This window comes from Osmerus eperlanus, chromosome 2 (genome assembly GCF_963692335.1).
Source record: "Osmerus eperlanus chromosome 2, fOsmEpe2.1, whole genome shotgun sequence".
Classification (NCBI taxonomy): domain Eukaryota; kingdom Metazoa; phylum Chordata; class Actinopteri; order Osmeriformes; family Osmeridae; genus Osmerus; species Osmerus eperlanus.
In genome coordinates, this window is record NC_085019.1 from 24,994,351 (window position 1) to 25,022,007 (window position 27,657).

The window sequence follows — 27,657 nt, forward strand, 5'->3', positions numbered from 1 at the left end:
TATGGTTAGCACTGTGTCCTGCTGTGTGAGGCAGTATGGTTAGCACTGTGTCCTGCTGTGTGAGGCAGTATGGTTAGCACTGTCCTGCTGTGTGAGGCAGTATGGTTAGCACTGTCCTGCTGTGTGAGGCAGTATGGTTAGCACTGTCCTGCTGTGTGAGGCAGTATGGTTAGCACTGTGTCCTGCTGTTTGAGGCAGTATGGTTAGCACTGTGTCCTGCTGTGTGAGGCAGTATGGTTAGCACTGTCCTGCTGTTTGAGGCAGTATGGTTAGCACTGTGTCCTGCTGTTTGAGGCAGTATGGTTAGCACTGTGTCCTGCTGTGTGAGGCAGTATGGTTAGCACTGTCCTGCTGTTTGAGGCAGTATGGTTAGCACTGTCCTGCTGTTTGAGGCAGTATGGTTAGCACTGTGTCCTGCTTTGTGAGGCAGTATGGTTAGCACTGTGTCCTGCTGTGTGAGGCAGTACTGTTAGCACTGTGTCCTGCTGTGTGAGGCAGTATGGTTAGCACTGTCCTGCTGTGTGAGGCAGTACTGTTAGCACTGTCCTGCTGTGTGAGGCAGTACTGTTAGCACTGTGTCCTGCTGTGTGAGGCAGTATGGTTAGCACTGTGTCCTGCTGTTTGAGGCAGTATGGTTAGCACTGTGTCCTGCTGTGTGAGGCAGTATGGTTAGCACTGTGTCCTGCTGTGTGAGGCAGTATGGTTAGCACTGTGTCCTGCTGTTTGAGGCAGTATGGTTAGCACTGTCCTGCTGTGTGAGGCAGTATGGTTAGCACTGTGTCCTGCTGTGTGAGGCAGTATGGTTAGCACTGTGTCCTGCTGTGTGAGGCAGTATGGTTAGCACTGTCCTGCTGTTTGAGGCAGTATTGTTAGCACTGTGTCCTGCTGTGTGAGGCAGTACGGTTAGCACTGTGTCCTGCTGTGTGAGGCAGTACGGTTAGCACTGTGTCCTGCTGTGTGAGGCAGTATGGTTAGCACTGTGTCCTGCTGTTTGAGGCAGTATGGTTAGCACTGTGTCCTGCTGTGTGAGGCAGTATGGTTAGCACTGTGTCCTGCTGTGTGAGGCAGTATGGTTAGCACTGTGTCCTGCTGTTTGAGGCAGTATGGTTAGCACTGTCCTGCTGTGTGAGGCAGTATGGTTAGCACTGTGTCCTGCTGTGTGAGGCAGTATGGTTAGCACTGTGTCCTGCTGTGTGAGGCAGTATGGTTAGCACTGTCCTGCTGTTTGAGGCAGTATTGTTAGCACTGTGTCCTGCTGTGTGAGGCAGTACGGTTAGCACTGTGTCCTGCTGTGTGAGGCAGTACGGTTAGCACTGTGTCCTGCTGTGTGAAGCAGTATGGTTAGCACTGTGTCCTGCTGTTTGAGGCAGTACTGTTAGCACTGTCCTGCTGTGTGAGGCAGTACTGTTAGCACTGTGTCCTGCTGTGTGAGGCAGTACGGTTAGCACTGTGTCCTGCTGTGTGAGGCAGTACGGTTAGCACTGTGTCCTGCTGTGTGAGGCAATATGGTTAGCACTGTCCTGCTGTTTGAGGCAGTATTGTTAGCACTGTGTCCTGCTGTGTGAGGCAGTACGGTTAGCACTGTGTCCTGCTGTGTGAGGCAGTACGGTTAGCACTGTGTCCTGCTGTGTGAAGCAGTATGGTTAGCACTGTCCTGCTGTTTGAGGCAGTATAGTTAGCACTGTGTTCTGCTGTGTGAGGTAGTATGGTTAGCACTGTGTCCTGCTGTGTGAGGCAGTACTGTTAGCACTGCATTGGTATGAGCAGCATGGCATGCTCATATAAAGGCTTATGTAATGCCTTATTGCTAATCTTTATATGCTTTTAAAGTGTTTAAAAAACAAAAATTAAGTAATTTCTTTGTTGTCTGCTGTTTGTGCGCTTGTTGTGCAGGGCTCCAGCCAGGGGCTGACGGTGGTGATCCAGGGCCAGGGCCAGACCAGGGGCCAGCTACAGATCCTCCCCCCAGGGGTGGCTGTCCTTCCTGGGCTGGGACAGCAGCTTATGCAGGCTGCCATGCCCAACGGCCAGGTGCAGCGCTTCCTCTTCACCCCTCTACCCCCTGCCTCTACCCCAGCCTCTACACCTGCCCCTGCCTCTACTCCCACCTCTACCCCCTCCTCTATCCTAGCCCCTGCCTCTACTCCCACCTCTACCCCCTCCTCTATCCCAGCCCCTGCCTCTACTCCCACCTCTACCCCCTCCTCTATCCCAGCCCCAGCCTCTACTCCCACCTCTACCCCAGCCTCTATCCCAGCCCCTGCCTCTAAAACCACCTCCAATCCTGCCTCTACCCCCACCCCTGCCTCTACCCCAGCCCCTGCCTCTAAAACCACCTCTACCCCCTCCTCTATCCCAGCCCCTGCCTCTAAAACCATCTCCAATCCTGCCTCTACCCTCGCCCCTGCCTCTACCACCACCTCTACCTCTAGCACTGCACGTGCATCCACAACCATCTCCGCCCTTGTCTCTACAACCACCCCTGCCTCTACAACCACCCCTGTCTCTACAACCACCCCTGCCTCTGCCACCGCCTCTACCCCCTTCCATATCTCTACCCCCACCCCTGCCACTAAAATCACCCCCACCTCTTGCACCGCCCATGCATCCACAACCATCTCCACCCCTGCCTCAACTACAGCTCCTGCCTCTAAAACCACCCCTGTCTCTACAACCACCCCCACCTCTAAAACCACCTCCACTCCAGCGTCTACAACCCCCCCTTCCTCTGTCTCTACAATCACCTCCACCCCCTCTCCTATAACCACTTCAGCCTCTACGACCATCTCAGCCTCCACTCCCACCACCTACTCTGCTTCATCCTTGTCTGCCTCCACCCTGTCCCTGGCGTCCACCGTGGCTACAGCCTCCACGCTAGCCCCAGCCTCCACCCTGAACCCAGCCCCAGCCTCCACCCTGAACCCAGCCCCAGCCTCCACCCTGAACCCAGCTCCAGCCTCCACCATGGTCCTAGCCTCTACATTGGCCTCAGCTCCAGCCTCCACCATGGCCCCAACCTCCACCCTGGCTCCAGCCTCTACACTAGCCTCAGCTTCAGCCTCCACCCTGGCCCCAACCTCCACCCTGGCTCCAGCCTCTACACTGGCCTCAGATCCAGCCTCCACCTTGGCCCCAACCTCCACCTTGGCCCCAACCTCCACACTGGTCCCAACCTCCACCCTGGCTCCAGCCTCTACACTGGCCTCAGCTCCAGCCTCCACCTTGGCCCCAACCTCCACACTGGTCCCAACCTCCACCCTGGCTCCAGCCTCTACACTGGCCTCATCTCCAGCCTCCACCTTGGCCCCAACCTCCACACTGGTCCCAACCTCCACCCTGGCTCCAGCCTCTACACTAGCCTCAGCTTCAGCCTCCACCCTGGCCCCAACCTCCACCCTGGCTCCAGCCTCTACACTGGCCTCAGCTCCAGCCTCCACCTTGGCCCCAACCTCCACACTGGTCCCAACCTCCACCCTGGCTCCAGCCTCTACACTGGCCTCATCTCCAGCCTCCACCTTGGCCCCAACCTCCACACTGGTCCCAACCTCCACCCTGGCTCCAGCCTCTACACTAGCCTCAGCTTCAGCCTCCACCATGGCCCCAACCTCCACACTGGCTCCAGCCTCTACACTGGCCTCAGTTCCAGCCTCCACCCTGGCCCCAACCTCCACCCTGGCCCTGGCCTCCACCATGGCTACAGCCTCCACCCTGAACCCAGTTCCAGCCTCCACCCTGGCCCCAACCTCCACACTGGTCCCAACCTCCACACTGGCTCCAGCCTCTACACTGGCCTCAGTTCCAGCCTCCACCCTGGCCCCAACCTCCACCCTGGCCCTGGCCTCCACCATGGCTACAGTCTCCACCCTGAACCCAGTTCCAGCCTTCACCATGGCCCCAACCTCCACACTGGTCCCAACCTCCACCCTGGCTCCAGCCTCTACACTGGCCTCAGTTCCAGCCTCCACCCTGGCCCCAACCTCCACCCTGGCCCTGGCCTCCACCATGGCTACAGTCTCCACCCTGAACCCAGTTCCAGCCTTCACCATGGCCCCAACCTCCACACTGGTCCCAACCTCCACCCTGGCTCCAGCCTCTACACTGGCCTCAGCTCCAACCTCCACCCTGGTCCCAACATCCACCCTGGTCCCAACCTCCACCCTGGCTCCAGCCTCTACACTGGCCTCAGCTCCAGCCTCCATTATGGCCCCAACCGCCAACCTGGTCCCAGACTCCACCGTGTCTCCAGCCTCCGTGGTGGGTTCTGCAGTGTCCTCAAACTCAAGATGGGCTGTGAGGCCCTCTCTGCAGCCCAGGTGGAGGGCAGCATTCCAGACCCCAGCTTCCTCCCAGCCTCCACCCAGCCTCCTCCCCCCAGCCTCCTCTCAGACACAGGCTCAGCCAGCAGGGGCTCCTGTTCCTGCCCCTGTCTCCATACCTGCCCCTGAAGCAGCCCCTTTCTCTGTACCTGCCCATGTCTCCTTACCTGCCCCTGTCTCCTTACCTGCCCCTGTCTCTGTACCTGCTCCTGTCTCTGTACCTGCCCCTGTCTCCTTACCTGCACCAGTCTCCTTACCTGCCCCTGTCTCCTTACCTGCCCCTGTCTCCTTACCTGCCTCAGACTCTAAACCTGCCCCAGTCTCTGTACCTGCACCTGTCTCTAAACCTGCCCCTGTCTCTGCACCTGTCTCTGCACCTGCCCCTGTCTCCTTACCTTCCACAGTCTCCTTACCTGCCCCTGTCTCCTTACCTGCCTCAGACTCTAAACCTGCCCCAGTCTCTGTACCTGCACCTGTCTCTGTACCTGCCCCTGTCTCCTTACCTGCACCAGTCTCCTTACCTGCCCCAGTCTCTAAACCTGCCCCTGTCTCCTTACCTGCCTCAGACTCTAAACCTGCCCCTGTCTCCTTACCTGCCTCAGACTCTAAACCTGCCCCAGTCTCTGTACCTGCACCTGTCTCTAAACCTGCCCCTGTCTGCTTACCTGCCCCTGTCTCCTTACCTGCCTCAGACTCTAAACCTGCCCCAGTCTCTGTACCTGCACCTGTCTCTAAACCTGCCCCTGTCTGCTTACCTGCCCCTGTCTCCTTACCTGCCCCTAAATCTGCCCCTGTCTGCTTACCTGCCCCTGTCTCCTTACCTGCCCCTAAATCTGCCCCTGTCTGCTTACCTGCCCCTGTCTCCTTACCTGCCCCTAAATCTGCCCCTGTCTGCTTACCTGCCCCTGTCTCCTTACCTGCCCCTAAATCTGCCCCTGTCTCTATGCCTGCCTGTGTCTCCTTACCTGCCCCTGTCTATAAACCTGCCTCTGTTCCCGCTTCTGTCTCTAAACCTATCCCTTTTACTTCCTCTGTCTCCACACCTGTGCATGCCCCTGTCTCCTTACCTTCCCCAAAATCTGCCCCTGTCTCCTTACCTTCCCCTAAATCTGCCCCTGTCTCCTTACCTTCCCCAAAATCTGCCCCTGTCTCCTTACCTGCCCCTAAATCTGCCCCTGTCTCCTTACCTTCCCCTAAATCTGCCCCTGTCTCCTTACCTTCCCCAAAATCTGCCCCTGTCTCCTTACCTGCCCCTAAATCTGCCCCTGTCTCCTTACCTGCTCCTGTCTCTGTACCTGCCCCTGTCTCCTTACCTGCACCAGTCTCCTTACCTGCCCCAGTCTCTAAACCTGCCCCTGTCTCTGCACCTTCCACAGTCTCCTTACCTGCCCCTGTCTCCTTACCTGCCCCTAAATCTGCCCCTGTCTGCTTACCTGCCCCTGTCTCCTTACCTGCCCCTAAATCTGCCCCTGTCTGCTTACCTGCCCCTGTCTCCTTACCTGCCCCTAAATCTGCCCCTGTCTCCTTACCTGCCCCTGTCTCCTTACCTGCCCCTAAATCTGCCCCTAAATCTGCCCCTGTCTCCTTACCTGCCCCTGTCTCCTTACCTGCCCCTAAATCTGCCCCTGTCTCCTTACCTGCCCCTGTCTCCTTACCTTCCCCTAAATCTGCCCCTGTCTCCTTACCTGCCCCTGTCTCCTTACCTGACCCAAAATCTGCCCCTGTCTCCTTACCTGCCCCTAAATCTGCCCCTGTCTCCTTACCTGCCCCTAAATCTGCCCCCGTCTCTATACCTGCCTGTGTCTCCTTACCTGCCCCTGTACCTCCCCCTGTCACCATACCTGCCCCTGTACCTGCCCCTGTATCTACCCCTGTGTCCGTAACTGCCCCTGTACATGCCCCAATTTCCTTACCTGCCCCTGTACATGCCCCTGTAACCCCCCAAGTGTCCCCACATTGTGCCCTTGTTACTCAAGTCTCCCTCCCCAGCCTGTCCCCCGCCATGGCCCCGATGTTCCAGACCCCAGCATCTCCTCACCTGGTCTCCCCCACCATCACCCAGACCACAGTGAAATATCCCCAGGCCCAGGCTCAGCACCAGGCCAAAGTCCAGACCCAGCTGATCATGGTGCAGACAGGGCTGCACCAGCAGGTCCAGGTGCTGTCTGCCCTGCCTCCTCAGCCTCATTCCCAGCTCCAGCCTCACCCCCAGCCATCGCTCCAGCCTCACCCCCAGCCATCGCTCCAGCCTCATTCCCAGCCATCGCCCCAGCCTCACCCCCAGCCATCGCCCCAGCCTCACCCCCAGCCATCGCTCCAGCCTCACCCCCAGCCATCGCCCCAGCCTCACCCCCAGCCATCGCTCCAGCCTCACCCCCAGCCATCGCCCCAGCCTCACCCCCAGCCATCGCCCCAGCCTCACCCCCAGCCATTGCTCCAGCCTCACCCCCAGCCATCGCCCCAGCCTCATACCCAGCCATTGCCCCAGCCTCAGCCCCAGCCTCACCCCCAGCCATCGCTCCGGCCTCACCCCCAGCCATCGCTCCGGCCTCACCCCCAGCCATCGCTCCGGCCTCACCCCCAGCCATCGCTCCGGCCTCACCCCCAGCCATCGCCCCGGCCTCACCCCCAGCCATCGCCCCAGCCTCACCCCCAGCCATTGCTCCAGCCTCACCCCCAGCCATCGCTCCGGCCTCACTCCCAGCCATCGCCCCGGCCTCACCCCCAGCACGGAGGAGCCCAGCCGCTCAGCCTGCAGCTGCCCATCCAGGTCCATCCAGCACCAGCAGTCCAGGTAGAGTACCTCCAGCCTGGTAGAGCACCTGCAGCCTGGTAGAGCACCTGCAGCCTGGTAGAGCACCTGCAGCCTGGTAGAGCATCTGCAGCCTGGTAGAATACCTCCAGCCAGGCAGAATACCTCCAGCCAGGCAGAATACCTCCAGCCAGGCAGAATACCTACAGCCAGGCAGAATACCTCCAGCCAGGTAGAATACCTCCAGCCAGGTAGAATACCTCCAGCCAGGCAGAATACCGACAGCCAGGCAGAATACCTCCAGCCAGGTAGAACACCTCCAGCCTGGTAGAGCACCTGCAGCCTGGTAGAATACCTATAGCCAGGTAGAATACCTCCAGCCTGGTAGAATACCTCCAGCCTGATAGAGCACCTCCAACCAACCAAAAACAACAATCACGTGTTCAGCATCTCCTTGCTGTTAGCACCACTGTAGTAGCTTATACACATAGCTTGCCATTACTAATGCTGTCTAAAAACAAATACACAGTTATTACATTTGTTAATTATTATATCTCTCATATATTAACAAACCTTTTGCCTCTTCGGGGGGGTACTAATACCGTAACTTTTTATGGTTAGGCAGTACTGTTAGGGTTGGGGTTAGGCAGTACTGTTAGGTTAGGGTTAGGCAGTACTGTTAGGTTGGGGTTAGGCAGTACTGTTGGGTTGGGGTTAGGCAGTACTGTTGGGTTGGGGTTAGGCAGTACTGTTAGGTTGGGGTTAGGCAGTACTGTTAGGTTGGGGTTAGGCAGTACTGTTAGGGTTATTTACTCTCTAAACCGTCATATTATCCTTTCTTTTCTTTCACCGTCTTCGCACACAGGGTTAGCACACCCTAAAACATCACACACATCTCTATTTCCACACATCTCTATTTCCGTTTTAACCCGAGCCCCGCCTTCAGAATAAAAGCGTTTAACTTAAAACAGGAAATGCATAACGAAACTAAGAAAACAAGCAAAATACATGTAACAAAGGCAAAACATTCATTGATACACACAAATTGGGTTAAATACAGCAGGACCTAAATAAATCATGTTACAGGTTATCAAATCAAATCTCAGAATAAGTTAAATCGCCAAGTAGTTTCCACAACAAGGAATCGACTTTGGTGGGCAGGTGCATACAGTAAACATATAAGAATCTTTAAAAAGTGTTAAATATAAGAAGTAAGAAATATAAACAATTTACAACAAAACTGTACAATATAAAATTAAATATTAATACAAAGAGTGCAGTGAGGCTCTGTCCCAGAGGAGCGTTAATGTAATGCTCAGTATTTTATACGCGAGTTAGTGACAATTGGGGGTTCTGGGCCTTGTTGATGAGGCCAGCTGCAAATGGAAAGAAACTGTTCTTACATTTACATTTAGTCATTTAGCAGACGCTCTTATCCAGAGCGACTTACAGTAAGTACAGGGACATTCCCCCGAGGCAAGTAGGGTGAAGTGCCTTGCCCAAGGACACAACGTCATTTTGCACGGCCAGGAATCGAACCAACAACCTTCTGATTAATAGCCCGACTCCCTAACCGCTCAGCCATCTGACCCCCCCCTTGTGGCGTGAGGTTTTGGTCCTTATGGACCGCAGCCTCCTGCTGGAGGGGAGTGGATGGAACAGAGTGTATCCATTAGGGCTGGGCGATATATCAAATATTAGCAATAATTTTGACGACGATGTAAAATGTGAAAATATCGAATATAGGTTATTATTTATTTATTTTGCTGGTCCTTGTATTGCTTGTGTTTTAAGATCACCGTCTGGCTCCTCTGTGTTCAGACACACACACACAAACACACACTGAAAATTGCACTCGAACAGGCACTCTCTTTTTCTCTCTTTTTGTCCTGTCACATAAGGACCTCTGCATGAATTGTTCTATGTGAGGTCCATTTTGTCAAGTTGCAAGTACCATGTTATGGCAACTGCTTAAATTTGCACTACACATTTTGTACTTTGTAACAATAGCTGTTCTATCTAAATAGTTTGTTGTTTTCTAATGGGGGCAAAAGAAAATGCAAATGAAAACATATCAAGATATATATTGAATATCGTAAAAATGTTGACAATATCAAGATATCAATTTTTTTTTTATATCGCCCAGCCTTAGTTTCTAGGGTGGGAGGAAGTGGCCACCTTGCTTGCCTCAAGGTCCTAGAGGGATAGCAGATTGCAGCCGATCACCTTCTTAGCAGAAATCTGAAGACATTTTGTAAACTGAGCCCTTTTTACAAAAGGCCTGTAAAAACAAGATCTGTTGTTTACAAATCCTGTAATAAGTTGTCTTTGAAGCCTAAATACTGTACAAAACTCAACAATAAGGTGGTTGGACATTTTGTCCTCCTTTTTCTTCTCAGCTGCAGGCCCAACAGGCGCCAAACTTTGTGACCATTCAGTCATCTGCTGTCGCAAAACAGATCCAGCCCCAGCTCCAACACCTCCAGATCCACCAGCTCCGACCCCAACACCTCCAGCTCCAGACCCAACCCCAGACAGGAACCCAACACCTCCAGCTCCAGACCCAACCCCAGACAGGAACCCAACACCTCCAGCTCCAGTCCCAACCCCAGACAGGAACCCAACACCTCCAGCTCCAGACCCAACCCCAGACAGGAACCCAACACCTCCAGCTCCAGACCCAACCCCAGACAGGAACCCAACACCTCCAGCTCCAGTCCCAACCCCAGACAGGAACCCAACACCTCCAGCTCCAGACCCAACATCTCCAGCTGAAGAGCCAACCCCAGACAGGAAGCCAACACCTCCAGCTCCAGACCCAACACCTCCAGCTGAAGAGCCAACCCCAGACAGGAACCCAACACCTCCAGACCCAACCCCAGACAGGAACCCAACACCTCCAGCTCCAGACCCAACCCCAGACAGGAACCCAACACCTCCAGCTCCAGTCCCAACCCCAGACAGGAACCCAACACCTCCAGCTGAAGAGCCAACCCCAGACAGGAACCCAACACCTCCAGCTCCAGACCCAACACCTCCAGCTGAAGAGCCAACCCCAGACAGGAACCCAACACCTCCAGACCCAACCCCAGACAGGAACCCAACACCTCCAGACCCAGTGTTTCCAGTCCCAGCAACACCAGGATGCTAAGGAGGCCAGTCGGCCTAGCTCCAGCATGCACACACAGGTATCTCTCAACCAGTTATCTCCCACCCAGGTATCTCCAACGGGCTTAGCATGGGCTCATCTACACCAACAATAAAAAGCAGTCACACCTGTATCACTGATCAGGGCAGGCGGACATCTACATATTCGTCACACCAAACTTATCTGAGTTTAAAATGTAATTATAATGCTCTGAGTTGAGAGAGATGGTCAGGTTTGAGGGAGGGGGGGTGGAGGTTTAATCAAGCTTGTAGAGCAGTGGTCATTGACTAGTTCTTGTTGCAGGTGTTGGAGCAGCAGAAACAGAGGAAAATGATGTCACCTACTGAGATAAAGGACAATCAGAGGTATGTACCAGATAGTCTAGTCTGACTAACACTATACCAGCCGACCATAACATCTGACTTACACTTTACCAGCCGACCATTACATCTGACTGCACCAGCCAACCATAACATCTGACTAACACTATACCAGCCGACCATAACATCTGCCTAACACTATACCAGCCGACCATAACATCTGACTAATACTATACCAGCCGATCATAACATCTGACTAATACTATACCAGCCGACCATAACATCTGACTAATACTATATCAGTCGACCATAAAATCTGACTAACACTATACCAGCCGACCATAACATCTGACTAACACTATACCAGCCGACCATAACATCTGACTGCACCAGCCAACCATAACATCTGACTAACACTATACCAGCCAACCATAACATCTGACTAATACTATACCAGCCGACCATAACATCTGACTAATACTATACCAGCCGACCATAACATCTGACTAATACTATACCAGCCGACCATAACATCTGACTAACACTATACCAACCGACCATAACATCTGACTGCACCAGCCAACCATAACATCTGACTAACACTATACCAACCGACCATAACATCTGCCTAACACTATACCAACCGACCATAACATCTGACTGCACCAGCCGACCATAACATCTGACTAACACTATACCAACCGACCATAACATCTGACTGTATGCTGGTAGCTAATGAAGTTCCTCCTGAACAGGATGGAGCAGGAGGAGTGCATGGAAGAGAAGAGGAGGATTAAGGAGGAGGACATGGAGGATGAGGAGAAGTGGAGGAGGACGAAGGAGCAGGAGGAGGAGGAGGAGAAGAGGAGGAGGAGGAAGGAGCAGGAGGAGTGCATGGAAGAGAAGAGGAGGATTAAGGAGGAGGACATGGAGGATGAGGAGAAGTGGAGGAGGACGAAGGAGCAGGAGGAGGAGGAGGAGAAGAGGAGGAGGAGGAAGGAGCAGGAGGAGGAGGAGAGGAGGAAGGAGCGCATGGAGGAGAAGGAAGAGAGGAGGAGGAGGAGGAAGGAGCGCATGGAGGAGGAGGAGGAGGAGGAGGAGGAGGAGGAGGAGAGGAGGAGGAGAAAGAAGGAGCGGACAGAGGAAGAGAAGAGGAGGAGGAGGAAGGAGGAGCACATGGAGGAGGAAAAGAGGAGGAGGAGGAGGAGGGAGGAGCGCATGGAGGAGGAGGAGAGGAGGAGGAGGAAGGAGGAGGCTGAGGAGAAGAGACGCTCTAAGCAGAGTGTCTGCAGAGTGTCGGCAGGGCTCTACAGACACAAGGAGCACCTAAAGCAGGAGATCCTGAAGAAGAGAGCTTTGCTGGACAAGGAGCTGAAGCTGGAGGTTCAGGTGAGGACCACACACACCTGATACTCCCACACACACACACCTGTTACTCCCACACACACACCTGTTACTCCCACACACACACCTGTTACTCACACACACACACACACACACCTGTTACTCACACACACACACACACCTGTTACTCACACACACACACATCTGTTACTCACCTCACACACACACACACACCTGTTACTCACACACACACACACACCTGTTACTCCCACACACACACACCTGATACTCCTACACACACACCTGTTACTCCCACACACACACCTGGGAAACTTGATACACACACCCCTGACACACATGTACTTCTGAACATGCCTGACACACACTAATCTGGACTTTGTTGGCTGTGTCCTTCTCTCTCCCTCCCCCTACCTCCCTCCTCCCCCGTCAGGAGGAGTTGAGGAGGGACATCAGCCGACTGAGGAGGGAGAAGGAGAGAGCACAGGCAGCAATCAACCAGGCTGCCTCATCCTCCTCCTCTCACTCCTCCTCTCACTCCTCCTCTCACTCCTCCTCTCAGTCCGCACATAAACGCAAGGGGGAGGAAGAGAAAGATGGAAGCCGGCAAAGAGATGGAGAAAGGGACCGTAAAAGACAGAGAGATTCCTATATGGATGGAGACAGAAACAGATATGTAGACAGGGACAGGGGTAAACCAAGAGATGGAGAGAGAGTCAAATACAAAGACAAAGAGAGAGATCGGGCCATGGACTCCTCCTCATGTTCTTCCAAGCCCAAAAAGACAGTGGTTTCTACCTCAGGAGATCCTAGGAGAGACACCAACCTGTACTGCGTCTGCAGAACACCGTATGATGAATCTAGGTGAGACATGTTTACCAGCCCTGAGCAACTACAAAGTTCCGCCCCTTCATAATTTCACAAAATGCTTTCATGAATATTCATTTTGGTTCTTTCCCATTCTCTATGTGATGCATGAACACGGGCAGTTATCACACACAACCCTTCCCTGTGATCCGTCAGAGGGCAGAGTAGTGTTCTAAGTTCTTACGGTGTTCCTGTTCTAGGTTCTACATTGGCTGTGACCTGTGTTCTAACTGGTTCCACGGTGCATGTGTGGGGATCACCGAGCAGCAGGCCCGTCTCCTGGACGACTACGTCTGTGCCGACTGCTCGGGTGCGCAGGAGGGCGGGGCTGGGCAGGAGGGTGGGGCCAGCACGGAGGAACTCTACTGCATCTGCAGGACACCTTATGATGAAGCACAGTAAGACCTCACCCTGACTCCAGCACCCTGACACCCTGACCCCACACTGCATCATCCTGACCCCAACACCCTGAACACTCTGACCCCACACTGCATCACCCCAACCCATCTGACCCTCTCCCTGGCAGGTTCTATATTGGCTGTGACCGGTGCCAGAGCTGGTACCATGGGCGCTGTGTGGGCATCGTGCCAAGCGAGGCAACGCACATCGACACGTATGTGTGCCCACCGTGCCAGGCCACGCAGGACACCACCGTGCTCACGCCGCTCACCGCTAAGGACTACGAGGGCTTGAAAAGAATACTGCGAGCCTTACAGGTAGGGGAGCGTGGTGTACCATGTTGTAGCGTAGCAGGCCTTAAAGGTAGGGGAGCGTGGTGTAGCGTAGCGGGCCTTACAGGTAGGGGAGCGTGGTGTAGCGTAGCGGGCCTTACAGGTAGGGGAGCGTGGTGTAGCGTAGCGGGCCTTACAGGTAGGGGAGCGTGGTGTAGCGTAGCGGGCCTTACAGGTAGGGGAGCGTGGTGTAGCATGGTGTAGCGTAGCGGGCCTTACAGGTAGGGGAGCGTGGTGTAGCGTAGCGGGCCTTACAGGTAGGGGAGCGTGGTGTAGCGTAGCGGGCCTTACAGGTAGGGGAGCGTGGTGTAGCGTAGCGGGCCTTACAGGTAGGGGAGCGTGGTGTAGCGTAGCGGGCCTTACAGGTAGGGGAGCGTGGTGTAGCATGGTGTAGCATAGCAGGCCTTACAGGTAGGGGAGCGTGGTGTAGCATAGCAGGCCTTACAGGTAGGGGAGCGTGGTGTAGCATAGCAGGCCTTACAGGTAGGGGAGCGTGGTGTAGCGTAGCAGGCCTTACAGGTAGGGGAGCGTGGTGTACCATGTTGTAGCGTAGCAGGCCTTACAGGTAGGGGAGCGTGGTGTAGCGTAGCGGGCCTTACAGGTAGGGGAGCGTGGTGTAGCGTAGCGGGCCTTACAGGTAGGGGAGCGTGGTGTAGCGTAGCGGGCCTTACAGGTAGGGGAGCGTGGTGTAGCGTAGCGGGCCTTACAGGTAGGGGAGCGTGGTGTACCATGTTGTAGCGTAGCAGGCCTTACAGTTAGGGGAGCGTGGTGTAGCGTAGCGGGCCTTACAGGTAGGGGAGCGTGGTGTAGCGTAGCGGGCCTTACAGGTAGGGGAGCGTGGTGTAGCGTAGCGGGCCTTACAGGTAGGGGAGCGTGGTGTAGCGTAGCGGGCCTTACAGGTAGGGGAGCGTGGTGTAGCGTAGCAGGCCTTACAGGTAGGGGAGCGTGGTGTAGCGTAGCGGGCCTTACAGGTAGGGGAGCGTGGTGTAGCATAGCAGGCCTTACAGGTAGGGGAGCGTGGTGTAGCGTAGCAGGCCTTACAGGTAGGGGAGCGTGGTGTAGCGTAGCGGGCCTTACAGGTAGGGGAGCATGTTGTAGCGTAGCGGGCCTTACAGGTAGGGGAGCGTGGTGTAGCGTAGCGGGCCTTACAGGTAGGGGAGTGTGGTGTAGCATGGCATAGAATACAATAGCAAAGTATAGCATAGAATATGATAGGATAGTGCAGTTTAGCATAGAATATGATAGGATAGGGTAGCATGATTTAGCCCAGTATAGCAGAGGATAGGATACTTTGGCACAGCTCCCTATAGCAGGGCGCATAGCATAGCACTGTATAGAGTAGTATAGCACAGCATAGAACTACTTTAGATTAGAAAATATCATAGCATGATGAGCTCTACCCGCCTCTCTGCTTTATCAGGCTCATAAGATGGCCTGGCCCTTCCTCGAGCCTGTGGACCCTGGAGATGCCCCTGACTACTATGGAGTCATCAAGGAACCAATGGGTGAGCCTTAAATCTATTACCTCTCTTTCCTCGGTACCAGAAGGCAGTTTCCTGTCTCTGACCTATAGCACATGGGAACTACCTAGTCAGTGGTAGTAGATGGTGACTGTGCTCCTCATTGTGGTAGTTTAAGTTGTTATTGGTGGTAGTTTACAGATGGTAGCGGTAGTTTATGAATGGTAGTGGATGGTAGTTGTAGTTTTTGTATGGTAGTGGATGGTAGTTTATGGATGGTAATTTAGTTTATAGGTGGTCGTTTACAGATGGTATTTTATGGATGGTTAGGATTGTTTATCTTACGTTATGACTGTGCTCCTGTCCTAGACTTCTCTACTATGGACGCCAGGCTGCAGCAGCGCTACTACAGCAAGCTGACGGAGTTTGTGGCCGACGTGACCAAAGTTTTTGAAAACTGCCGCTACTACAACCCCCCCGACTCCCCCTTCTACCAGTGTGCCGAGCAGCTGGAGGACGTGTTCGTGCAGAAGCTCAAGAGCTTCAAAGCTGGCAGGTCAGTCCCACGAGCAGGGACTGTCCTCTCTCCCCTCTCCTCCTCTCCTCTCTCCCCTATCCTCCTCTCCTCTTCCCTCCTCTTTCTTCTCTCCTATGTCCTCAGTGGGACCAGCCATGTTGTCCTACCTGTGTGCTTGCTGTGCTTATGGTAGTGCTGCTGTGGACTCACTATGACTCCTCTCAGATCAGCATGTGGGCTTCTGGGTGCACATTCCCCTAAAAGCTGTATGTGCACGTGTGTGTCTGCATGTGTACGTTTGTCTGCCACATCTAACCATGCATCATCCCCAGTGTGTTCAAGTTGCATGTCTGATTTACACCTCATTCTCTCTGTTGCAGGTGGTCTTCTCAGGTGTGAGGGTGTTGATGGGACAGGCAGCTCCGTAGGGACACTAGCTCCGGACTGGTGGATTCCTTGACAGTGGACATTCTGTGCCCTTGTAGAAGATTGTAGAAGCAATCCAAACCATGTTTTTGAGTTTTAGGTGAAGGAATTCCAAAGATGCCTTTAGTGGCTATCTGTAGTTGGCAGCCACCTAGACTCATCTCACAGAAACCAGGAAAACGCTGTACATTTATTTTCACTTCATTGAATTTTAGTGTTTAAATCTGGCATGTACAACTCGGCAAAGCATGAGTTGTTGATGAATCTGTTTTAGTTGGTTGGTGGTTCATTCAATTGTCAGTTGGATTAAAGATCCAGATTTCTCAACCGTCGGTGTAAAAGTGAGTGTTTTATTGTAGGCCGTTTTGTGTTGCCTCCTGGTGGCCTTGCTAACAATTAAGATGTGATGTGTTACTGGGTAGGCAGGCCGTCTGCTCAGTGGGAAGGAGACATCCAGCTCCACTACTTGATTGTTATTGTTTTGGGGAGTTTTAAATAATTTTGTGATTGATTAAAACAATAAATGTAATGGTTGTATGGTCTTTAAAATCCTTTTGTGAAGGATTGTTGTATAGTTCAAACATCCTGTGGTCCTGGTTCAAGAAGAATTAACCACTCATTCCCACCTGCAACCCCCTGCTCCTAAATCCACGGGTCACTGCATTGATTTGTTTGTCCATGTTCATGTCACTTGTGTTTAGAGAGTACTAAATAAAAACCTGTAAAGTTTCTAACCTGTCCTCCACCTCCCTTTCTCTCCCGTTCTGTAGGGCTCATAACCACAAGCTTCAGATGTCCTCTCTGGCCTCTTAGAGCTGCTTCTCAAGGACTGGTGCTGCACATTGGCACCTGGGGGTCAATACTGGCACCTGGGGGGGTGAATATTGGCTCCGGTGGAGGGTCAATCTGGCACCTGGGGGTCAATACTGGGTCCTGGGGGTCAATAGTTTTGTTTTTCTTCAGACGCTTACCTCGGACAGTCCACATACTTCCATTAAGAAATGTTCTTTCTTGATCATTCCTTTCTATTACTCTCTCCTCTCTGGACCACTGTTTTGGTTGCGCACACAGCCTTCATGTGTTCAAGACAGACATTTTAGTGCTGATTCACTCAGCATACTGAGCAAGGCTGGATACTAACTGGATAGTTCCACATTATGGCCCTGGGACATCGAGAAGGATAACTAGAGTGGACGTAGCGGTCTCCTCCTTTCTTTGTAAAGCGTCTTAACTCAATTTTTTCTTATTTTTTGGGGTATTTCAACTGATTAAATCTTGATGTAGGCTAAATGAAACTGAATAAAGGAAGAAGCTCTTCACTCAAATGTGTCTGAACTTTATACTGTGGAGGTGGTGGCCGATCGAATGGTTTCACACAGGAATGTTTATGGAAGACAAAATGCACATTGGTTCTTAGCTGACCTGTAACAGCTGACAACATCTTCAGGGTCATCCAAGATAAGAAGTTTGAATCATAGTTAGATTCGGTTCAATTGGAAAAATGTCTGGGAGTTCAAACCATCACAGACAACATAAAGGGCACGGAAATGTCACTTTTAAAAGTCATACTTTGTTTTTGCAACAAATGCATCACTTTGCTGATCAGAAAACAAATTGAACTACCACATATTTAGTTGTCACTGTTTAAAAGCTGTAAACGTGGCAAGTACTTGGACAAAACGGCATAAGCCTGCCGAGAGATCCTCGGTGTGGCCCAAGCACAAGACAACGTGAGCCTCTTTGTAAACTCGCGATGAAGCTCTGGCATTGCGTCATATCCGGAGAACCCTGTGATTTTTCAAAACAGTCCAATAGGACCGTGCTTTGACTCGAACAGGCCAATCACTGGAGATTGTGGCACGAATTTAAAGGTCTGTACAGTTTCTTTTTCTAACAGAAATTTCTAAACAAGTACCAGGAAGGGGTAAGTGGATCAACTAGCTTACTTACTACATAAGTTAATTTATTTGAGTATTTTCGCGTCATATTAATATAGCTAATTCATTTGCTGTAGTGGAACTAACGATTGCTTTGACGATAGGCTCTCTTGTTTGCAAAGGAATTCCCAGTTGGCTGATATGCTGATAACACTGTATTTATGCTTTTCAGAAAGTATAGGGCCTACAGTTTTAAGATCAATCTGCAGTCAAACGCGACAAGATGTCTGAGAACGCAGATCGTCTGAATAAATTCAAGAACAAGGGCAAAGATGCAAATGTACGTCGAGTGTATAGTAAAGTACTGTACACGTATGCTTCATGAGTAACTAATGCATCAAGCTTCACTTGGGCGAGAATCATTGATCCATCATCTGTGATCTCTTATCAATTTCACTTTTCTCCAGGAACTTCGTCGACGAAGGGTCGAGGTAAACGTGGAGCTTCGTAAAGCCAAGAAGGATGATCAGATATTCAAGAGGAGGAACGTGACCACTCTGCCTGACGAGGCTACCTCGCCTCTGCAAGAGAAAAGTCAAAATGCACAGGTAAGACGGTGTTTAAAACAACTTTTATCGGTAAGCTTAATTGCACTACTTGTGTGATCTCTCAAGTATTAGTCAAGCCGACACTTTGATCTACTGTAGCCGAGTTGGATCACATGTATTAGCTGCAATTATGGGGATCACAAAAGACAAAGGTGTGGTTACTGTCGCTTGATCTTAATATTAATAGCCCATTCTATAGCTTTACTACTGCTGATCACCCAGAATCTCTTTATTTATTAAACACTGGCCAGAGATGGCGTTGTACCCATTAATGTAGTAATTTAACCTGAATTTATTTACATAATTTAACATAGCGATCGACGAGCTACTGGCACTGTATAGATGCCGTTGCGATATGACGACTATGAATCTCGCATATTATGGTCAGCAATTACAGGGCCTATCAATACGTGTTAGTCTGCTCGGCAAAGTAATAACATATAAGGCTATTTACTTAAAAGAGACTGAGTGGCCGTGTCACCTGGAGACTGACTAGTTTACTCATTGTGTTGCATGAACGCAGCCGTCTCGGCACTGGACGGTAGCGGAGATCGTAGCAGGGGTGAACAGCGCGAGCCTGGACGTGCAGCTGCAGGCCACTCAAGCCGCCAGGTGAGGAGCTCTACCGCATGTGCAGGCTGTATGACGGACTCGGGATGAAGGAACGTGATCTCAGACTCTGTGCCGTTTCTGTGTTAACAGAAAGTTGCTGTCTCGCGAGCGGCACCCCCCGATAGACCACATCATCTCCGCGGGGCTGATCCCCAGGTTCGTGTCCTTCCTGGGGCTCGAGGAGTCATCTCCCATCCAGTTTGAGGCTGCGTGGGCGCTGACCAACATCGCGTCCGGCACCTCGGACCAGACCACAGCGGTGGTGGAGGGGGGGGGCATCCCAGCCTTCGTAAGCCTGGTCCGCTCCCCCCACCCCCATATCAGTGAGCAGGCCGTTTGGGCGCTGGGCAACATTGCTGGTAAGGACTTCCTGGAGTCACTCGTGGTGTGTGTGTGTGTTGTCATGGTGTGTGTGTTCACTGTGGTGTGTGTTCCAGGGGATGGCTCAGCCTACAGGGATCTCGTCATCAAACACGGGGCGGTGGCTCCGCTGCTGAGCTTGCTGGCTGTCCCTGACCTCTCTGTCCTCTCGGTGGGTACCAGGACACTCACACACACTACACACAGAGGGGGGAGGAGGGGATCTGGGGTTGGGACAGCAGGCACAGCTGCATCCACCAATCACAGCTGAGGACCTCTTCCCTATTCTGGTTTCAAATTCAAACCCCTCTCCCCGTTTCCTGTCTGAAGTGCTGGTCCGGCCACTAGGGGGTGTTGTAGTAGATGTAGTATTTCTAAGGTTTGGCAGTAGTACATTTCACCTGATTTAAATAAACAAATAGTGCTTATCGACAGTAAGGGTGGGAATCTTTTGGTACCTCTCAATTCGAATCGATTCTTGGGGTCACGATTCGATAAAAACTGTATTCACAATTTGATTTTTAATCAAATTTCGATTCAATATATGCTTACATTTGATTCCAGTTTGCTGTTTAGTGTTACTTGTTTCTATTTGACTGTGATAGGCAGTTTCTATTTGACTGTGATAGGCAGTTAAGTGTTGGAAGAAAAAAATCCCAATGCATCAAAACCTTGAAATGTATTGTTTTTCTTGCAGTTTAGTAAACTCATTGTTATTATTATTATTATTTTTAAAGAACAAAATATAAACAATTTTTGACATTTGTAAATCGATATGAATTGCTAGAAGACTGAATCGCGATTCAAATGCAAATCTATTTCCCCCCCCACCCCTAATAGACAGTATATAAGGTTCAGAAGTGTGTGTGTGTGTGTATAAAATTCAGAAGTGTATATAGAAAGTTTATAAGGTTCAGAACTGTTTGTGTATAAGGTTCAGAAGTGTGTGTGTGTATATATAAGATTCAGAAGTGTATATAAGGTTCAGAAGTCCTGACCTGGTCCTAACTCTCCCCAGGCCGGCTATCTGAGGAATGTGACGTGGACGCTGTCCAACTTGTGTCGGAACAAGAGCCCCGCCCCCCCACTAGGCGCCGTGCAGCAGTTGCTGCCTGCGCTAGTGCGCCTGCTTCACCACGGCGACCGAGAGGTTCTGGCGGACGCTTGTTGGGCCGTGTCCTACCTGACGGACGGACCCAACGACAGGATCCAGGTGGTGGTTCAGACCGGCCTGTTGCCACGTCTGGTCACCCTGCTGGGCTGTGGAGAGCTGTCTGTCCTGGTGGGTGCATGTGTGTGTATATACGTGAACACACACACAGCTACAACACACACACTGACTTACACAAAAATGTATACACACACTGACCATAAAAGGTTCTAACGGCTATAGCACTGTAAACACGGAACAAATGTACCGTACTCACCTTAACCCTTGGAGTGCGTTTGATTTGCCTCTGCAGACGCCCTCCCTGCGCGTCCTGGGCAACATCGTGACGGGGACGGATGAGCAGACCCAGGCTGTGCTGGATGCAGGTGTGCTGGCTGTGTTCCCGCCCCTGCTGCGCCACGCTCGGCCCAGCGTGCAGAAGGAAGCGGCCTGGACGCTGTCCAACGTGACGGCTGGCAGTGAGGGGCAGATCCAAGCAGTGCTGGACGCAGGCCTGCTGCCCCTCCTGGTGGACCTGCTGAGACAGGTGTGCTTGTTTATGTCTGTCTGGGCTGGGCAAGTAGGGGGGGCGGGGGCACTATTAATGATGATATTTAATGACCGTATTTCTTCAAATAAACGCCGCACCAAAAATGAACATTGTGTAATAAATGCCGCCCTCGATTAAACGCTGCACCAAAAAAAACAAAAAACGGTTATTTAATTGGTTTAATTAAAATACAGTATTTATTAGGGTTGGTGTACAGGTAGTTCATCGAAGCGAGGTAGCTGACTGCCACTCGCAAATTCACCTTTCATCAACCCCAAGTACTCGTGCTACAGATCTGTTGCTGCTGGTGAGGGCTTTCTGCACAGCTTTCTGTTTGAAAGCTGAAGTGTAAGAACTTTTCGGCATGCTGCTTCAGATTTCTACACAATGTAGAACACGTGTATTTGAGACAGTTAAAGTACTACCCACGCACACCTAATTGACCACAAAGCATTGTAAGTGGGGTCTTCGTAAAAGCGTTGTGAATGGTTCGCACTTGTACTCCCGACTGAACACGCGGCTTCAATTTTACACCAGGCTTTGTGTTTGACCTCCTTGTCTATTCTTTGTTTGTCTATGGCCGCACTGCAGCTATAATTCACTGCATTTAGTCATTTAGCAGAAATCTCTCTTACTAATTAAACGCTGCCCCTCGAATAAACGCCGCACCAAAAATGAACATTGTTTAATCGAAGAAATACGGTATTTCTTCTTGCCATGTTTTTTTTTATATATATTTTTTAACTGACTCGCAAGATAGTTTGTTACACATAAACATCGGGGACGTCATCCTTGGAAGAGGGCAGGGGACTGTCAGGAAGTGCTTGGCAGGTGATTGGTTGAACCATCAGTCTGTCACAGGCTGACTTCAACCACGTCCGTACCTGCCAGGAGTTCCTTATAAGACAATTATTGGTCCCAACCCCTGTGGTTCAGGCACACACAGATAACTTGGAGCTTGGCAAGATGTATTTCTGATTGGTCAACGTTTATCTGAGGTTATTCAGTTGAGGGGTGATACTCTGGCGCACTCATGCATAATACCATATCTCAGACACTCACAAAGACTTCTTCAAAATATTGATGATCTTTCCCCTCCTCCCCTCCATCTGCAGGGTGACTTTAAGACACAGAAGGAGGCGGTGTGGGCGGTGACCAACCTGACCAGCGGGGGCAGCGTGGAGCAGGTGGTGCAGCTGGTGCAGAGCAGTGCTTTGGATCCCCTGCTGGCACTGCTGTCCTCCAAAGACACCAAGACTCTGCTGGTCATCCTGGATGCCCTCACCAACATCTTCCTGGTGAGGCTCACACACACACACCAACATCTTCCTGGTGAGGCGCGTACACACACACACCAAAATCATCCTGGTGAGGCTCACACACCCCCCCCCCCAACATCTTCCTGGTGAGGCACACACACACACCAACATCTTCCTGGTGAGGCACACACACACACCAACATCTTCCTGGTGAGGCTCACACACCCCCCCCCCCAACATCTTCCTGGTGAGGCACACACACACACCAACATCTTCCTGGTGAGGCACACACACACACCAACATCTTCCTGGTGAGGCGCACACACACACCAACATCTTCCTGGTGAGGCGCACACACACACACCAACATCTTCCTGGTGAGGCGCACACACACACACCAACATCTTCCTGGTGAGGCGCACACACACACACCAACATCTTCCTGGTGAGGCACACACACACACCAACATCTTCCTGGTGAGGCTCACACACCCCCCCCCCCAACATCTTCCTGGTGAGGCACACACACACACCAACATCTTCCTGGTGAGGCACACACACACACCAACATCTTCCTGGTGAGGCGCACACACACACACCAACATCTTCCTGGTGAGGCGCACACACACACACCAACATCTTCCTGGTGAGGCTCACACACACACCCCCCACAACATCTTCCTGGTGAGGCGCACATACACACACCAACATCTTCCTGGTGAGGCACACACACACACACCAACATCTTCCTGGTGAGGCACACACACACACACCAACATCTTCCTGGTGAGGCACACACACACCAACATCTTCCTGGTGAGGCACACACACACACACCAACATCTTCCTGGTGAGGCACACACACACCAACATCTTCCTGGTGAGGCACACACACACACACCAACATCTTCCTGGTGAGGCACACACACACACACCAACATCTTCCTGGTGAGGCGCACATACACACACCAACATCTTCCTGGTGAGGCACACACACACACACACCAACATCTTCCTGGTGAGGCACACACACACACACCAACATCTTCCTGGTGAGGCACACCAACACAGAAACTACACATACTGTTCTTAGTGCTTGGATGGCTCGAACAATGAAGTGTGTGTGTCCAGGCTGGGGAGAAGATCGAGGAGACAGACAAGCTGTGCCTGATGGTGGAGGAGTGTGGGGGGTTGGACCGTATCGAAGCCCTGCAGTCTCACGAGAACGAGATGGTCTACAAGGCCTCGTTGGCGCTCATAGAGAAATACTTCTCTGCAGAGGTGAGGAGACTCGTCTGTTCAGACTGTTCTGTCCTTGATGTTGTGGCTCAGTCATGCAGCATTCTGAAGCTTTTCCCGATATTTTTAAATAGCCAAGCTACTTTATCTGCCTATAATATGTTTATAATTCACTGGAATAATCAGTTAAATGGCAACCTGCAAAATCATGCCTATAGAGGAGGTGCCTATAGAGGAGGTGCCTATAGAGGAGGTGCATTTGTTCTGTTTGGTAGCTGATAAAAGGATTGTGTGTGTGCGCATACGCGCGCGTTGCATTGAAGACCACGTTACAGCAGTTTCATGCGTTGTCACTATGACGACCAGCAAGATGGAAGGGGTGCTATCTACAGCGGAGGACAGAAGTACAATACTGTACATTTAACCCAACCTGTACTGTGACTAATGACTAAATGTAAATGACTAAATGTACTGTACAGTTGAGCCGGTGTTCTGTGCTACCGGTTCTAACATGTTACCTGTGTTGCAGGAGGAGGAGGACCAGCAGGTGGCACCTGCAGCTATGACTGATGGTTACGCATTCCAGATCAACGACAACCAAACAAGCACTTTCAACTTCTAAACTCATCCCATCTCCCCCTGCCTACTGCTCTGTGTTCTGTTACTACTGTCTGTTATGTCTCTACTGCTCTGTGTTCTGTTACTACTGTCTGTTATGTCTCTACTGCTCTGTGTTCTGTTTCTACTGTCTGTTATGTCTCTACTGCTCTGTGTTCTGTTACTACTGTCTGTTATGTCTCTACTGCTCTGTGTTCTGTTTCTACTGTCTGTTATGTATCTACTGCTCTGTGTTCTGTTTCTACTGTCTTATGTCTCTACTGCTCTGTGTTCTGTTTCTACTGTCTGTTATGTCTCTACTGCTCTGTGTTCTGTTTCTACTGTCTGTTATGTCAATGTGACGATGGAAGTCAGGCATGTATATTACCTTTTAATCAGGTTTAAACTGTAAATAAAGTTTTAAAAGAAGCCCTTTTGTACTTTTTCAGCATGAAATAAAACGCTTGTTCCATAAAGAGAGTTTACCAAGTAAGCCAGACTTATGTCAGTGAGTCTGACTCATTTCTAGTTCATTCGGTTCCATAAAGCTAGTTCAACTTACTTCGAACTCAATTACTATGACAACTTGGGCTGCGAAACTAGCCAGGTCTGGGGCAGGCTAACTGTCAGGCTTAGCCTGAGTTGGTGCTTAACCAGACCTTCCTGTAATGCTGACCCAATGGGAAAACGATTATTCACTATGATTTTCTGACATGACGCTAAATTTAACTTTATATCAGTCCAAAAATGTAACTCAACAAAACACAAGCCGCAGTCTTTGCGGGAGTGAAAATCAAGAGAAACAATAATAAAAGTAATAAAACCCTTCTGAGAAAATGACTAAAATGCTTTGGTAAAAAGATAGGTTTTAAGCTGTCTTTTGAAAATGTCTATCATGTTTGCTTCCCTAATATTTATGGGTAATGTGTTCCATAATTTTGGGGCGTAGTTGGTAAGGCTGCATCACCAATCTTCTTCTGACTGCTCCTTGTGACCTCTAATAGGCCTGTGTCTGATGATCGCAGTGTTCTAGCTGGTGTGTAGTTAGTAAGAGAGTTAGCAATGTACCTAGGTCCTTGTCCATTTAGAGCTTTGTATGTGAGTAAAAGGACCTTAAAGTCAATTCTGAAGGTAACAGGGAGCCAGTGTAACGTATCTAGGACAGGACTAATGTGTTCTTTCCTTTTAGTTTTGGTTAATAATCTAGCTGCAGAGTTTTGAATGAGCTGTAGTCTTTCAGTGGTTTTCTTGGGAAGACCTGCGAAAAGTGTGTTGCAGTAGTCCAGCTGGCTGGATATAAAAGCTTGAATTAGCTTCTCTGCATCATTTTAGTTTATGAATGGCCATACCTTCGCTATGACAATGTCTAGTCCACATAACTTTGACTCTAGGTTTAGCATGGATGTTATGTGACTGAAGATTTCTGTTTTGTGATTTACTGGATTAGTGTGGTGTCACAGAAAGGGTCAGGGCATTAGTCAATCAGGTCCAATGACAAAATGCATGATAAACATGTCCCAGATTACTCAAATGTTTCTAATTAGCCTAAATAAAGTTCTATAAATAGGCTGAGGAACTCAACGTGCATCATGGCGTGTCCTTTCATTGACGAGGTGTTAAACGAGAGAGCTGTCATCATACGAAGGGCTCTTCAAAGAAAGCGAACATTCAGGGACTGCACAGTATCAATGTGCAGGTAAGGTAGCCTACTATTAATTGAGATACTGCTTGTGGGGGTTGTAGAATAGAATGTGATAAATGGCCTAGCATAGCACTATGGATGGAACATAACATAACCATATATATATGGTTATGTTCCATCTGCTTTAGGCTCTAAAATCTTGTCAGAGAGTTGCCTTGGCCTAATTCAACACTTGCCACAATTTTGACATATAGCCTACTTAGTTACATTTATTTTTACACTTTTCATGCTTATTATTCCAGTCGAATGACCAACATGTTTTCAGATTATCTGTGATGCTGAATGTGTCATCACAAACGTGGAGGCAAAGTTGCCTGGCTCGGTGCATGATTCCCGAATCTTTCGCGCCTCAACAATTTCCAGACAATTGTCACAAGGTAGGCTCAATGTATAGGCCTATTGTAAATGTAATTTCAATGTACAGCTTTACAAAATACAGTCTGCAAAATTTATCCAGGCGAAGTCTCAAGGGTTTTGCTGGGAGACAAGGGATAGGCCTGCCAGTCCTATCAGGAGCCCCAGACAGATGGGTTAGGGGCTCCGGATAGGCCTGCCAGTCCTATCCGGAGCCCCAGACAGATGCGCAGCGCAAGTACAACCTTGGCCACAGGGGCGTATTGAGATGCGTTTGGCCTCATCACGCACAGGGGCGTATTGAGATGTGTTTGGCCTCATCACGCACAGGGGCGTATTGAGATGCGTTTGGCCTCATCACGCACAGGGGCGTATTGAGATGCGTGAGAATTTGAGAAACAGGCAGGGCAATAAGGGATGTATATGCAAATAATTAATTTGCGATGCTAATTAATTTGGTTAGCATAAGGTTGCAGTATATGTTTTGTTGATTTTGAAATTTCCCCTCTTTCCTTCAGTGTAGCCTATTTGGCCCACTTGTTTGTGATTTAAGTTCTTAACACTGCCCAATTCCCAGAGCCTGTGATGGAAAATCGTTTGAAATATTGTCTTTAGTCACAATTTGTAGAATCTATTTTTTATTTTAACTTGAAGATGCCTGGGAGAAGGCACAGTTACATTTACATTTATTCATTTAGCAGATGCTCTTATCCAGAGCGACTTACAGTAAGTACAGGGACATTCCCCCCAAGGCAAGTAGGGTGAAGTGCCTTGCCCAAGGACACAACGTCATTTGGCACGGCTGGGAATCGAACTGGCAACCTGCAGATTACTAGCCCAACTCCCTCAGCCATCTGACTCTCTGTTAGTTAGATCCAGTTTAGTTTGAGGTGCAGTTCTGGGCATATGTGAAGCCCTCTATGACATTGCTTGTAAAATTCTCTACAAATAAAATGTGATTTGATATGTGTGGGTGCGCTTGTCTTTATTATGGCATTTAAACTTACATCTTTCTCCAGTTGTTGATTTCCAATTCCATCTTCCGCATCTTCTTTTTTTTCATTTCCACTGCAAGTGCATCAAATTTCCAGGTATCTCTTGTAGACACTTTTTCAATTTTCATCCTTTTTGAAGAGAGATTCATTGTGTTTTATTTATTAGTATTATAGGCTACTCACTTTGTCACCAGTTTCAGCGCATGGGGCAGTGTCCTACAACAAATGTTTTGGGAAAAATAAATAAGCATTGGGCATTTGGGCACAACTAGGGCTTTGGAGCATACAATCATTGCTTATCTCAGCCCTCCTTGAATACACGGACAGTGTCTCCTCATCCTCCTCTCTGAATGACGGGCCTTCACCCTGAAACCAGAAATCGTTTATGTCCAATGATCACCACTTAACATTAACAGTGAACCAGAGCTTTGAACGTCATACTTACAGGCTCCTCC

The 27,657-nt window shown here is 50.5% G+C and overlaps 2 protein-coding genes across 2 annotated transcripts in view; both read left to right on the forward strand.

The window, feature by feature from the left end:
* Positions 1 to 17,218, forward strand: part of bptf (bromodomain PHD finger transcription factor) — a 38,143-nt gene extending 20,925 nt beyond the window's left edge. The window contains exons 20-33 of the mRNA XM_062455263.1: positions 1,894 to 2,892; positions 2,923 to 4,699; positions 4,784 to 5,089; positions 5,120 to 5,208; positions 5,245 to 7,110; positions 9,468 to 10,256; positions 10,520 to 10,581; positions 11,736 to 11,925; positions 12,332 to 12,762; positions 12,966 to 13,163; positions 13,292 to 13,481; positions 14,917 to 15,001; positions 15,326 to 15,512; positions 15,854 to 17,218. Coding sequence (XP_062311247.1) covers positions 1,894 to 2,892; positions 2,923 to 4,699; positions 4,784 to 5,089; positions 5,120 to 5,208; positions 5,245 to 7,110; positions 9,468 to 10,256; positions 10,520 to 10,581; positions 11,736 to 11,925; positions 12,332 to 12,762; positions 12,966 to 13,163; positions 13,292 to 13,481; positions 14,917 to 15,001; positions 15,326 to 15,512; positions 15,854 to 15,872 — 7,188 coding nt within the window. The 3' untranslated portion in view covers positions 15,873 to 17,218. The remainder of the gene's footprint in view (positions 1 to 1,893; positions 2,893 to 2,922; positions 4,700 to 4,783; positions 5,090 to 5,119; positions 5,209 to 5,244; positions 7,111 to 9,467; positions 10,257 to 10,519; positions 10,582 to 11,735; positions 11,926 to 12,331; positions 12,763 to 12,965; positions 13,164 to 13,291; positions 13,482 to 14,916; positions 15,002 to 15,325; positions 15,513 to 15,853) is intronic.
* A 400-nt stretch (positions 17,219 to 17,618) lies between these two features.
* kpna2 (karyopherin alpha 2 (RAG cohort 1, importin alpha 1)) lies at positions 17,619 to 24,242 on the forward strand. Its single transcript, XM_062455271.1, has 11 exons — positions 17,619 to 17,823; positions 18,009 to 18,116; positions 18,244 to 18,384; positions 18,908 to 18,996; positions 19,087 to 19,355; positions 19,434 to 19,528; positions 20,375 to 20,638; positions 20,820 to 21,053; positions 22,172 to 22,354; positions 23,447 to 23,596; positions 24,084 to 24,242. Exons 2-11 carry the CDS (start codon positions 18,060 to 18,062, stop codon positions 24,174 to 24,176), a joined length of 1,575 nt encoding a protein of 524 aa, XP_062311255.1. The 5' UTR covers positions 17,619 to 17,823; positions 18,009 to 18,059; the 3' UTR covers positions 24,177 to 24,242.
* The last annotated feature ends 3,415 nt before the right edge of the window (positions 24,243 to 27,657 follow it).